Below are 13,943 nucleotides of genomic sequence, written 5' to 3' on the forward strand. Positions count from 1 at the left end.
GATGTGAGATGATAAATTCATTGATATGATATGAACGGTCGAGATTATAATTCAAGCAATAATTCAAGCAACAGTTGCATCCACTCCAGATACAATCGATGCTTGATGAAGTTAACAAATTGTCAAGCTTGCACTATAAAATAGAAATATATATGATAAAAAAAAAAAAAAAGAAACAAAGGAAAAAATTATCATTATAAATTGAACTCGTACAATTATATTTAGTAGAAGTAGGAAATAATAAGAGAATTTAATATGCTAAATTCTTAATAGACTTTTTTGTAGTAGTCAAAAATCAGCAAACGAAATATTAATAATGAAGAAGATTTTAATCTTTAATGAATATTGTCATAAAGATAACATTTTGAAATCTAATAAATCATTAACAATAAATAAATTTGTAAGTAATGAATAAGTCGATGAATAAAAATAAAATAATTAATTAAAATCAAGCAAATAACTTCATATATTTTTACATTTATAACTTTATATAATTACACGTGACATAAGTTAACTTATCACGTATAACGTCCAAAACAAAAAAAGAAATCTTTTATTTATCTATTTGATACACTCTCGTATCTCTCTTCCATTTCCTTTCAATACAATGACGTTTCTCGTGCAAACGCGACAACGTGATTCAGCTGTGTCAAAGTGAACCTACGCCTAGCACTAGTAAACGTTAGCTCTAGTAAATGTAACCTTTTGAGTTGACCTATTCGGGAATTTCGTCAAATATAGGTAAGTCATTAGAAGAGTAAAGTTAGTAGAGAGTAACTTACTTACTATCATTACTATATATTTTTCAAATTAATACCCACCAATGTTAACGATAGGTCATTTGACGTATCTGATTTGATTATCACTCGTAGTCTATTACAGATGACGTCATCAGATCATTTATCTTATATGCAAGTTTATCATCACAATCTGTCAAGATAATTTCAAACTTACCTATACTTTAGCTATTTCATACAACTGAATTATTACATGCAAAATGCAAGAATTATAATTGTAATTTGATGTTCACGTAAACTCACGTGTTCACGTGATTGAGCATGATATAATGTAAAAGAGTTAAGTATTCATAAAGGTTTACAGCTTATTTGCGTTTATTCTTTATATTTTTGATGCAGTTTCTGGTCATAGTGTTGCATTCTTCCCTATCGCTGTGTTTGCCCGTAGCAAAATTCGTGGTCTTCGATCTAACCGCAACGCTTTGCGATGCTACGATGGCAATTGATTCATTTGATGTGAACAGCCAATCTTTTTTTTTTTTTCTGTTTTGGCAGTTATAACTTTTGTTTTTCATTATTTATTGTCATTTAGAAGTTTGAAAGTATGACGGAAATTTACGTCAGTAAAATTTATTGACATAAATGTACTCATTTGATATGTTTGTTTATGTGATTAAGTTCTCCTAACATTACGGACGTGATTTGCGTGCGTATAACGCGAAGTACTTAATTGTTTGTCGATATAGCATAATCGATTGCATATTTATTGTCGAAACATTGATGAATACATCCAATGAATACTTGGTTATAAATATCGAATTAATTTGGTACCATAGTTACTAAATGACGTCATATGCATAGATATGATTGAAAGTGCTCAGTTATATCACAACATCAGTGTGGCATGACTGGTTGCTTAGTTGCGAGTTTACTGATTGCTACTGACGTAGTTTACGTTTGTTGCACGTAAGTATGTAATTTGTAATATATGATATTAACAACGTTGAATTCCAAGTATTATTGCTGCAATGACTTCAAAATTTTGTGAAAGTTAAACATGATATCATTTCAGCATTGGTGATATCATTGTTATCATTTGAAATATCGTCTTCAGTGGTCATTTTTGTCGCAGTTTTAGGTAATTTTTCATTTCATTTTTTGCTTCAGCTTGTCCACTTTTCATGGTCATTCCTCAAAAAAAAAAAAAGTCCTATTTTCTCAACTCTCGTTACAGGTAGGGCATAACGAGAGGCTTTTCTGTCTTTGTTGAAATACCTGCTTATTTTATGAGAAAACTAGGCATTAAGTGTATAAGTTCAGTATGGTAGTGTTATCTCGGTTGAAATTGTACTGAAAATTCTTGTTTTAGAGTGTTATCATATATAAAGCAGAGTTGGAAACCAAAACGGTTGATGAGGCTATTTATTTGTTTACACGGTTTGAATTCTTTTATTTCCAACTAATGAGTAAAGATTACTTTTAATACTTCAATATCGATTTTATGAAATGTAAAAACTCAGTTTCCATTCCTTCCAACTTTTCAAAAAAGCCCATTCACAACTTGCATGGCAAGTAATTTAATAGAACTTGCAGGTTTGTCACACGACATTTATATATATACATATATATACACATATATATCCTATGTATCATCATTATATGTATTATTGTTATCAGCATCATCATCAACAACTATGAAAATATTATAGTTGTCGAGAAAGACATCGTTATATTATCGTTTATCAGTATTATGATTATTGTTATCAAAACTTTAAATGATCTATTGTCATCGTTATCATTATTATTTAATTCATCATCAGCAGTTTCTCACAAATATCTAAATTATAGAATCTGCAAAAGTAAGTACAAATCAAATAATGTCTATCAAAATAAGCTCTAAATATGATAAGGTGGTACTGCATTTAGGATAGAAAGGAAAGTAGGAAAGTAGTCTTGTAAGTAAATCTAGGGCATATTAACTGGAAATTGTTATTTTTGGTTATACTTTTGTTATTTTGGGAAGCAGTAACGTAATTCATGATTCTAGCACTTTTACATTCTTTATTTTAAGCAACCATTTAATGATCGGTGATAAACTTTTGCTAAAAAAAAAAAATTTGAAACCGTTTTTAACAAAATGGCAATTCAATTTAATTCTGGTGATGCAAATGTATTCTGAATGTGCCGGTCTCACTTGACAAACAGAATTGAAGGATGATGATTCAGCATCTCATTTGTTAGGAATATAATGAATAGTCATCAGAAGTTTGAAAATTTGAATTGTCTATGATTTTACTTTTTGCTGAAAATTTATACAATATGTTAAATTATGATTATATTAGTTCAGATGAATTTTAACGATTTGATTGAATCTATAAAATTAAGGACACATTTGTCAGCTTTTCCTTTGACAGTATGCTGAATGATCCACTAGTTGTGTTTGCGAAAAAAAAAAAAAAAAAAAGAAAAAACGAAACAATCATATCACAGTGTCCTTTGTTCAGTGCTACACGGTTGGATTCGTACATGTCTGTGAAATGTAGAGATTTTAATCAGATGATTACCATGGAGACGACGAAAATGACATTCCCATTCTGTTTGCTGTACATATTCCTGGTTGTACTTGCTGATAGTGCTAAATAATCAACAATCTTTACTCTGATCAAAAATAATTTTAAAAGTGAGCATAACTTAAGCTATAAGCATTAAGTGATCATCATTTTTAGCGAAAAAGAGATGCTTAAAACTATAATATTTTTCATTTTTTTTTACTTAAAGTAAAAATTTTTTCACTTAGAGTTTTGTTTTTTTGTGAAGAAAGTTGGACTAATTGAAATGAATTTTGCTTATTTTTTTAACTTTTAATAAATAGTCGAATTATTAGTCAAACTATTAGTGTTATATTCTAAGGCTTAATTTAACATAAGCAAATTTTAATTTAAAAACGAGTTGATATGATGTTGTTTGTAGGAAGACTTTCTATATAGAAGCAGTCGTAGCATAGTAATATGCATAAACTTCAATAATTTCTCTTTTTTTTTTTTTTTTTTTTTCTTTTTTCTGGTAAAATTATATAGCGCCTTAGTTACCGTTAAATATTTTTGTATAATTTGCTGCAAATGATGCTAAAAATTTCCTTCTTCCTGTCATTAATTGTTGCTGTGCACTGTCGAACGGTTGGTTTTCGGTTTTTCGGTTGTGAATATTTTCTTATGCTATTCAGTTTATTTTTTTTTTTTTTTTTTTTCAGAATTTTGTTGAAGTCAGAATTCTCGTATTTAAGCTTGGGGTTTATTCTCATTTAATCCCTATGCAGTCTACTTTTTTTTTTTTTATGAACAGAAGGTATCCGATATGAATGTAGTCTGAATTTTACGTAGTGTAAGCTTATTCAGGGTTGTTAATTTTTTAAAAGTTTATTTGAATTTTTTGTACAGATGATGGAAATAGAAAATCCAGTAGGAAATATGGACAACGAACAATATCGTCAAATGAATGGCAATGAGAAATCGGATTATCTAAATGATGACGGTAAAGTTAGTAATGATGAAAGGAGAATGGCATATGATGGTAAAAAATATAACAAAGGAGAAAGAGATGATACGGTCGAAAGTGTCAAGTCAGAAAAATCAGATGTTTCTGCTAAAAAAGAAAGCGGACAGTTCGTTTTTTTTTTTTTTTTTTTATTCAAAATAAATACGAAAATGCACTTATTTCTTTTTTTTTTTTTGTGCCTTAGACTATAAATTTGTTGTAGCTTAATCATAAAAAGGAGCAGTTGTTTTGATAACGAAGATACTTGAACTTGTTCTCAGTGAGAAAGTTTTTTTTTAGAACTCATGTAAAAAAAGAACGTGCATCAAGGTCTCATTCTACTTCATCAAGGCGTCGTCGTCGTCGTCGCCGCCGGCATTCTTCTAGCTCAAGCGCGCACACCGTTTCTACGAAATCGCGCTCGCGAAGCCGCTCGAGATCACGTACTAAGTCACACTCACGTTCTCGATCACCACGACGAGCTAGCTCACGTTCGCGTTCACGCTCGCGTCGTAAATCATCTAAGAAAAAGGCTCGTCGTACCTCGCGCTCCTATAGTCGTAGTCATAGCCCGACGCATCGTCGCAAGGCATCACGGAGTCACAGCCCAAGACGTCGTCCCACGCGTAGTTCGTCATCTTCAAGTCGGGACACTTATGGTTCTTTCAAAGCTATGAGGTAGATTTTATTAAGTTAATAAATATTTTTAGGTTATTTGAAAAGAGTATAAGAGCAGTTGAGTAGAACATTGAGATTATGGAACTTGTGCTTACTGTTTAATTAAGTTAGTGTAAGAAGATTTAAGTTATTGTAAAAGCTGATATAGTATAATATGGGTATTTTATAGTTGAAGTGCTGTCCTAGCAAAAGCAAATTTATTTTTTCTAAAATTTTTGTATTTTTAAAGCTTAGAGTATGAACAGCTGTAATTGACTTTTCAGTTGAATTTGTTTTTCAGTTGTTTCTCGTTTGCATAGTATTTTAACTTTTTTTTAATGCAGTGTTGTGTTGACGGTGTTAGTTGTATCCGATTAGTCCAGCCTTTATTATTATTATTATCATTGTTCTTCGGCATACCCATCCCAACGGTCTTATGATGATGGCAGCGGCTATACAAGCAAACACATACACACTGGTGCTATCATTATTGTTATTACTATTCTCATTATGATTGAAATTATTCGCAGGTGAAATTATGTTGTAGTCTAGAGATACTATGCAAAAATGTTCAATATTATTATATGCGTAGATAGCACTTTAAAAGTATCATTTTTTTTTTTTTTTTTTTTTAATTCTATTTTTCTAAATTTCAAGTTTATTCAAGCGAATAACTGTTGGGAAAGATGAATTGGGGACCAATTATGTTTGTGTGTCCGAATGTCTTATCTTCTTAATATTGTTTAACAGTTTACATTATCTTAAATGTAAATTGTCAAACAATAAGGGATCGATGAATTGATGTACCTCTAACACCTGCAAACGGCAAAAAAAGTGCCATTTGAAGGAGTGGTTTGAGAGGAATTATACTGTAAATCACTAACATAATTGTCAGTGCTTTTACAATGAATATAAACCATTTCTGCTTTTAGCTGCAGTTGGTTTATTCTGTTTAAATGTTACTGAACAACTGGTTTTCAAATACAGACAGACTGAAATATTTAAGAGATGAATTATGAAAATGATATGTTCCCTTTAAAAACATCATTGTCTGCCTGATTTGATATTTTTCTCCTGATAAAATGCTTCTCAACTTTTTAATTAAATCCCAGAAATAAATTTGTAAACCTTATTGATTTTCACTAATTTTCAGCCCAGCTCGTCCGGTTTATGAGTATCCGTGCCGCAAATGTGATCGTGATTTTGAAACCATTCGAGAACTGTGCGAGCATGAAATTCGTGCTCATGGTGCATGCTTTCCATGTCCTCATTGCGAGAAGCAAGCATCAAGTGTGCAAAAACTTTGCGAACACATGAAACGACGCCATTCCGACTATCGTTTGCTGTGTGATTTTTGCAAAGATGATTTTGGTGGGAAAATTAGTGGTGCAAAAGATTCAAATTGGGAAGAATTTCGCGATCATATTTATAAGGTTTTCCTATGTTTCTTATTTTTTTTTCTTCAGTATTTTAGGAATTTTCAATGACATAATCATTTTGCTGTTTCTAATAACTGTATGATATTAAGCTACTGTGATAAGTCATTCGAATTATCTTTATCAGTACGATTATTCCGTATTGTTTTTTTTTTTTTTTTTTTTTTTTTTTTTTTTGTTTCCAATAGTTACTTTTAATTTTTTTTTTTCTGTAGGAATGTTTAAAAGAGAAAATCTATCTCGCTGATCGACAGCGAGGTCGTTCAGCTGGTGTTGCTCAGCGTGGCCGAGGTCGCTGTCCACATGGACCGCCAGTGAAATGCAAGTATGTATTTTTTTTTTTTTTATGTGACTGCTTCTTTTGTACTAAACGGTTTCTTTTTTTCTATTTTCAAAGCATTTTATGTAAGTTTAGAGGATATTTGAACCTTTTGTTTTCCATTTTCAGGAATTTTCCGAACTGTCCAGGAGAGAAATGCTACTATTTCCATGGTTACTGTCGTTATGACAAATTATGTGTCAAAAAGGAATGTCCATTTGACCATACGGATCGTCCTCGTATTTGCCTGTCATGCCTTAGAGACTACAAGGTAAATCTGGATTTCTTTTTTTTTTTTTTTTTTTTTTAATGATTCGAAATTTATTTTTTTGTCCGTTTTTAGAGTAAGAGAAAAAAAAAAAAGAAGGTTCAAGATGATAATTTGACAGCTCTCTAGTAACATAAATCTTAATTCATTCTATTCACAAACATGTAATTAATTTTAAGTACGAGAGAACGATTTCAAAATCTAAAAGAAATATAACTAGGTTTAAGAAATTGTAACTTTTGCCTGCTTATTTTTCCTTTGTCAAATGTGTTTTATTTCACGGTGATTGAAGTTTTCTAGTAATCGTAAAAGGATTTTAGAACTAATATTTTCTCATATTTTAGAGACGTTTTTAATGGGATGCAATCCAGTCAAATTTGTTATCATCTCAGAAGTTATGATGTTGATCTTTTGGTAGTGAAGAAAATTTTTTTTCGATTTCTTGCAAATTTTTTTTTTCTTTTTTGAGGTATACTTTTAGTGCATTTTTCTGTTTTTTTTTTTTTTTCATTTTCAGTTGTATCAATAATGATTGTCGGCGTAAAGTTTTCACTGTAAAATGTACTGCTTTTTTTCTGAAAAATGAAGGAATGATATTTCATTACTACTTTGAACATTTCATGGTGATAATTTGCCAGCCAAAAGAAATTTTTGCTAACTTCATAGCACTTGTGTTTTTCGTTATATATTATTTCACTTATATGTTTAATCATACGATTTATTGGTTTCTTTTTTACTTGGAAAATTTTCGAGATTTTCAAAGAATTTCTTTGGTAACGATTTAATATTTCCGGTTTCATATTCTTTTGGTAGACAAAGTCTTTTTTTTTTCTTTTGCGTACGTTTGAGAACCCGTAAAAATGTCTCAGAATTATGAATAATACTTCTTATATTTTATTTTTATCTCATAGTAGCAATAAAACAAACTTTATGTTTTGGCAAATTAAAGAGTGTTTACTCTGTAGTTGGAAACAATTTACCTCCTTACATTATTAATTTAATTGTGAGCTATTTACTGTTTCATTTTTTACAACTATTAGAAGCTTTTAAATTTTTTTTTTCTTTTTTTTTTTTCTTTGGTATCCTATAGCTTTAAGTTAAGTTTAGAATTTCTGAAAAATGGTAAAAAGCTCTTTGTGAATTGTTCTTCAATTTCATTTTCATCTATCATTGTTGTATTGTGATGAAACTGTTAAATAAAGAGGTACAAAAAAAAAAAAAAAAAAAAAACGAGAAAAGAAGATTTGTCATTATAGCAGAATGGAGCAGATCATATGGAAAAAGACTTTTCGGCACCATTAATATTTACTTAAAGAAAAAAGCGAAACTTTTATTAGTGATAAAATGAGTGGAAGTGAGGGGATTATTAATGAAATATTTCAAACTTTTAAAATATTATCAGTCTTGAAAAGTAATCAATATACATTCTAAATGAGTGCAATGTTAGCTAGCTTCATTGATAAGTTAACTCTCTAATCTTATCAATTCGTAATGCAAAGTGATAAAGAGAATTAGTTTGTTGCAGAGTAGTGAGAAATGTAAAAATGAAAAGAGTTTTATCTACACATAGTGTAAATAGATGTGCTATTGAGTTGTAAATGTGTAATGCCAACTGGTAAGCCAACATATCGTCGTAATATCATTGATGATGATAATAATGATAATGATCAACAACAATCACGTTTTCCGGATTTCAAAGAACCACCACCACCTATTATTCCGGATAATATTGAGTATAAATTACACGTAACTGGATTACGTAAAAAACGACTATGGATTTTGTTGGTATTTTTAATGGTGCTAACAATTATTACACTCATCTTATTGATTGTAAGCCTTTTTGCATTTTGTAGAAATAATTTTTTTTTTTCTTCCTCTTTTTTTTTTTTTTTTGTGATAATTATTAATTTTATTTATTTATTTTTTTGGTTAATGAAGTTGAATTATTTTTCAAATAAATTTCTAAAGTGTTGATAGATGTTGATGGAATTTCTAAAGTAATATTAAAATAATGACGATGAATAGATAATATTAAAATATAATGAAGATGAGTAGTTCATAAACTTTCGTATTATTTCGTATAATTTATACTATTATTGTATATTATAATTATTATTATTATTATCACCATTATTATTTAAGTAATTCATAAACTTTCTTTAATTTAATTCAATTTAATTCAATTATTGTTATTATTATCCATTTTTTTGTTAATCTTATTATTTAATCTGATATAAGAATTCAAATATGTAATAATTGTAGAAAAATAAATAATTATTTTAAGCTAATCCATCGATAGTTCGTTTTACTTTTTTCTAATAAAATTTAATTATTTCATTACAAATATTTTCAGTTAAATATTTTCATTGTTCATGTGTTGGGTATATCAACGAGAGGTATGAAATATCTTCAATTCCATAATCGATATCATCCAGAAAATGATAAAGATGATGTTGTTTTGCAATTCTCAGCTAATGAAATTCATTTGGGTAAAGTAATTGCAAAAAGTGGTACTGTTTATGGTAGTGCAGGAAAAGATTTGGCAATTGTAGGTTCCAGGGTAAGCTATTTCAATTTTTTTTTTTTTTGAAAATGATTTTTAGAATTTAAAAAAGAAAAAAGATTTTTTTCTTCTTTTTTTTTTTTTTAAATGTAAATGTAAGATATTTTATGTTAATTATTCAATGGATTTACTTGAAATATGACAAATTGAGTGAACAGATAGTGTTATTTTATACATATAATAAGTGACATTAAAATTATTTTAAAAAATTATCATTCAAAAATAATATTATTAGGTTTTTTTTTTTCTCATTTATTTTATTTTTAATTTATTTTGCATATGTTAATTTTAATTTTATTAGTTGATTTCTCTAATTTTTATTTGATTAATATTTTTACATAGAATTCAATAGAACTTATATTTAATGTATATTTTTCTCCCTCTTTTGAAGTTTTTGTCTGGAAGAAGTGTAACTAATCATAAATAATTAAACTATTCCATAAATAATTCAAAAAAAAAAAAAATAAATAAATAAATAATAAAAACATCGTAAATTACCAATTACAAATTAAAAAATTACTTATAAATTATTTGTTTATTTATTTTTTAGGTAATAGTTAGCAGTAAATCAACGGAAAATCGTCTAATACTACAGGATGGCATTTGTCGTTTCGAGAATAGCAAACAATTTACCGTTTGTCATTACAATCATTTATGATTTATTGAAATCATTAAAAGAATTTTTTTCTTAAAAAAAAAAAAAAAAAAGAGCTAAAAATTTAAAGCAAAAACCTAAAATTAATTGATTAATTGGTTTGAAGAAATAAAATGTCAAAAAAAAAAAAAAAAGTTTTTGTTAAATTAGTTATAGCTAAGTGAAATTTTGCAGATAAAAAATACATTTCGATCATACTTCAATGCCGAACGACCATTATTTCGTGTTGACAAACGAATTAAGAAAATATCAACTGCTCAAATTATAACAGATAAAGTTCATTCTTTCTAGAATTTTTTTTTTTTGAATTTTGATCTGAAAATGATTTAAAAATTTGATCTAAAAAGTAAAGAAGTAAATCTAAAAATGATCTTTGTAATACTAATTCTAAATAAGTAAAAAAAAATTACTAAAATGTTTTAAAAAAAAAGAATGAAATTCTAATTTCTTAATTTAGATTAAAGATTGAAAGATTAGCTCTGCTTAAAGCTAATCTTTCAGAATTTCATACTTTTTTTTTTGAGCTGAAATAATTGAATTGAAATATTTAAGGAAATTTATGTATAAATAATTTATTTCAATAATGATAGTTTGAATTTTGTATGGCTTAAATAACTGGTCAAATAAGATGAAGAAAGAATAGCATTTAAATTTGAGTACAATTACAGTCTCTTAAATTTGAATATAATTATGATATGCTTAATTGTAATTTTTTTTTTTTAAATAATTATTATTATAGAATTAAATTTACTTAAATATATAAATGCCCTATAAACATACACTTAAATATGTATATTTTAAATATACATTCAAATTTTATAATTAAATTCAAATTTGTTTTACAACTCAATCAAATGAAAATTAATTCGTTCTTTTTTGAATAATTTTTAGATACGTTCACCGGTCAATGATAATTTATCAGTGAATGTGATTAATTTGGGATTACGTGGTAATGAAGGAATACATTTTGAGGCAAAACGAATAAATTTAACTGCCGGAAATGGTATTTCAATAGGAACAACGGTATGACTAATTAATAATTTTAATTTATTTCAGTTAAAAAAAAAAAAAAAAAGGAAATATTCTCACTTATTTTCTTTAATTCAAATTACAAACAAATACGCTTAAAAGGTCTATTTTCTATTTTTTTTTTTTTTATTTGTGATATTTCTTTTACAGTAACATTTCATACTTAATCTTATCAGAACTGATCTTATCAATTAGTGCTAATTTGGAATGTTTATTTATTTATTTGTTTTTTTTTTTTTTTCTTTTTAGCAACGAATGCGAATGCAAACTTTTTTCATAATTTTTAACTTTTTATAGCTATTTTTGTTGAAAATTTTGTGCTAATTTTAAATTGATCATTGCTAATTTATAATTTCATTTAGCTGTAACACTTTTCTTTTATCACAAAGATCATTGAGAATTTCTTATCACAAAGGTTTTATCACAAAGATCATTGAGAATTTCTTATCACAAAGATTATAAAATGTAAAATGAATTTAGCAGAAACCTTTGATTTTTTGTCACATAACTTTGATGACAATTTCAATTTTTCTTTTTTTTTTTTCTTTCAGACTGATGGCCTAATAATGTTTTCAACCAAGAAACTCTATTTTGGTAATAGTCGGAAAACACTACCGTTAAGCTCGTCTCCTTCATTAACTGCTTCAATTGATGCTTTACGAGTTTGTGTTTGTATGTCATCAAAGCCTAGGCTATTTGTTGTGGCCGGTAATAAGCAATGTAATGCACCGCAAGGCTTCTGTAATTAATATATAATAATTTGAATTGTTTGAATTGTTTTAATTGAAATATGATTAAAACTTTTAAGCAAAACATTTGAATTAAATGCAAATATCCATTAATTAATTTGTTCTCTTTAACTTATATGCTAGCAATTTATTGTTTATTTATTGATTAATTAGGAACAATGTCTATCGTTTCTAGAAAAATTGTTTTAATTCACTCCAAATGTTCAAATTTAAATTTACAATTTGTTGATTGATTAGCTTCAATTTTAGGATTTAAGCAAGCAATATTGTTTAATTATCAATTATATTTATATTTTAATTTCAGTACTTTTTTTTTCTTTTTTTGTTATTAACAAATGAATAAGAAAAGAGAAATCTGCATTGACTGATAGTTTATGTAAACAAATTTAATAATTTATTTTACATAAATTTTAAATCAAAATGAATTTCAACATTTTCACACTTTCTTAATGATGTAATTGCAAAAGTTATTTTTACTTTTAAAATGTTATACTCTTTCTGTTCTGAATTATTTATAACATTTATAAAGTCTAATTGGCATTTTTTTGTTTGTCCATTTTCAGAATAACTTGAACTATCTCAAATAGAGCTTATGATAATTTCAAATTTCATTTATTTTATAACTATATTGTAAGTGTTTGCATTCGGATTTTTGATTATACAAAATAAATAAGTAAACAAATAAACAAATAAATAAATAATTGGCATAATTTTATCATGAAAAAGAAAAAAAAAAAATCTAAAAAGAGATTGGAATCGCTTAGTGAATGGATGACAAATGTTTCATAGGATGACACTGTGCTCTTTTTCGTTGGACACTTGCTGGTCAGTCAATATATTGTCATCTTCACATCTGTTTTGTTTGTATGACCTCTGACTCATCCTCTTCTCCTGGAAAATTTCATTTTCTCTTTAAAAAATTAACTTTCTTTTTTAGTATTATGCATATTTAATCGAACATTTTTACACATAAATATCAAATTAAAAGCTTAGAGTTTAATTTGACCTTTACCTATTGCTATCATTAGTGAGAATAAAGTAAGTAAATAAAGAAGTTAAATATTTTAATTATACACATAATGAAGTACTGTTCAACTTACTTATTACTTTGTTACTTTATAACTTACTTATCACTTCGCTGATTATATCAATTTGATCAATTCATTCATTTCAAACTGATTGCATTAATTATTGAGCAAAAGAATTTATTCATGAAAATTACATTTTTAATCTTTTTAAATTGAATGAAAATGTTATGAAAAATAATCATTTTGTTTAGTACTATAAATAATCAAATTTAAAATTTAAAACTTAATTTAATTTTTTTGTTTTTATCATTAATGAGAAAGTGAATAATGTTTCCATCTTTTTTCTTTTTTTTTTTCTTATAAAATGTAAATTTTTAATCGAAATTAAGTCAAATCAAAAAAAAAAAACGAAAATGTTTAAATCAATTTTATTGTATATCATAAAATTTTAATTTCATCGAAATAATCAATAATGAAAATTTGTTGAAATATATATATTTAATGTTAAAAGAAATTAAATCACACAGATCTATTTTATCACATTTAGGTATATTCGCTCTTTTTCTTTCTCATTTTAATTTCGGCGCTTTTGTCATCATTAACATTTGCGCAATTTATCTGACATTTTTATTTTAAAAAGGCTTTTTTTTTTTCATTTTTTGATTAATGATTATATTTGGTTAATATTTTTCTAACATTTAGCATTTTTCTCTTTTTTTTTCTTTTTCTCTCTCCTTCTCTCTGTCTCTTTTCGTAGATAGAGAGAGAGGGAGATTTGGTTTTTTTTCTTTTTTAATGAAAAAAAAAAAAAGAAAAATAAAATTGTTGTAATCCCGGAGAGAGATATGGACATCAAATTTATCATTTTTCTCATCTCTTTTTCTTCATCCATATTTTACCTTTCTTTTTTTTCTCTCTCTCTCTCTCTCTCTTTTATTTTCCCCTCTTTCACTTCTTAAAATTTCATT

At 26.9% G+C, this 13,943-nt stretch overlaps 2 protein-coding genes across 3 annotated transcripts; both read left to right on the forward strand.

Moving 5' to 3' along the window:
• Positions 1-3,856: 3,856 nt before the first annotated feature.
• On the forward strand, positions 3,857-7,307 carry Bm6331 (the record flags this gene model as incomplete). Of its 2 annotated transcripts, XM_043076074.1 has the most annotated exons (7): positions 3,857-3,913; positions 4,175-4,398; positions 4,572-4,949; positions 6,082-6,361; positions 6,580-6,689; positions 6,813-6,954; positions 7,296-7,307. In XM_043076074.1, the coding sequence occupies 7 exons, from the start codon at positions 3,857-3,859 to the stop codon at positions 7,305-7,307; spliced, it is 1,203 nt and encodes a 400-aa protein (XP_042932008.1). The 2 variants fall into 2 exon arrangements, with proteins under 2 accessions (XP_042932008.1, XP_042932009.1); XM_043076075.1 differs by lacking the exon at positions 3,857-3,913.
• Positions 7,308-8,556: 1,249 nt separating this feature from the next.
• On the forward strand, positions 8,557-11,947 carry Bma-sgcb-1 (Uncharacterized protein; the record flags this gene model as incomplete). The annotated part of the gene is made up of 6 exons (XM_043076076.1): positions 8,557-8,781; positions 9,305-9,511; positions 10,065-10,148; positions 10,344-10,445; positions 11,061-11,192; positions 11,750-11,947. The coding sequence occupies 6 exons, from the start codon at positions 8,557-8,559 to the stop codon at positions 11,945-11,947; spliced, it is 948 nt and encodes a 315-aa protein (XP_042932010.1).
• Between the last annotated feature and the right edge of the window lie 1,996 nt (positions 11,948-13,943).

The sequence above is a fragment of the Brugia malayi genome (genome assembly GCF_000002995.4).
Source record: "Brugia malayi strain FR3 genome assembly, contig: Bm_v4_Chr1_scaffold_001, whole genome shotgun sequence".
Taxonomy (NCBI): Eukaryota; Metazoa; Nematoda; class Chromadorea; order Rhabditida; family Onchocercidae; genus Brugia; species Brugia malayi.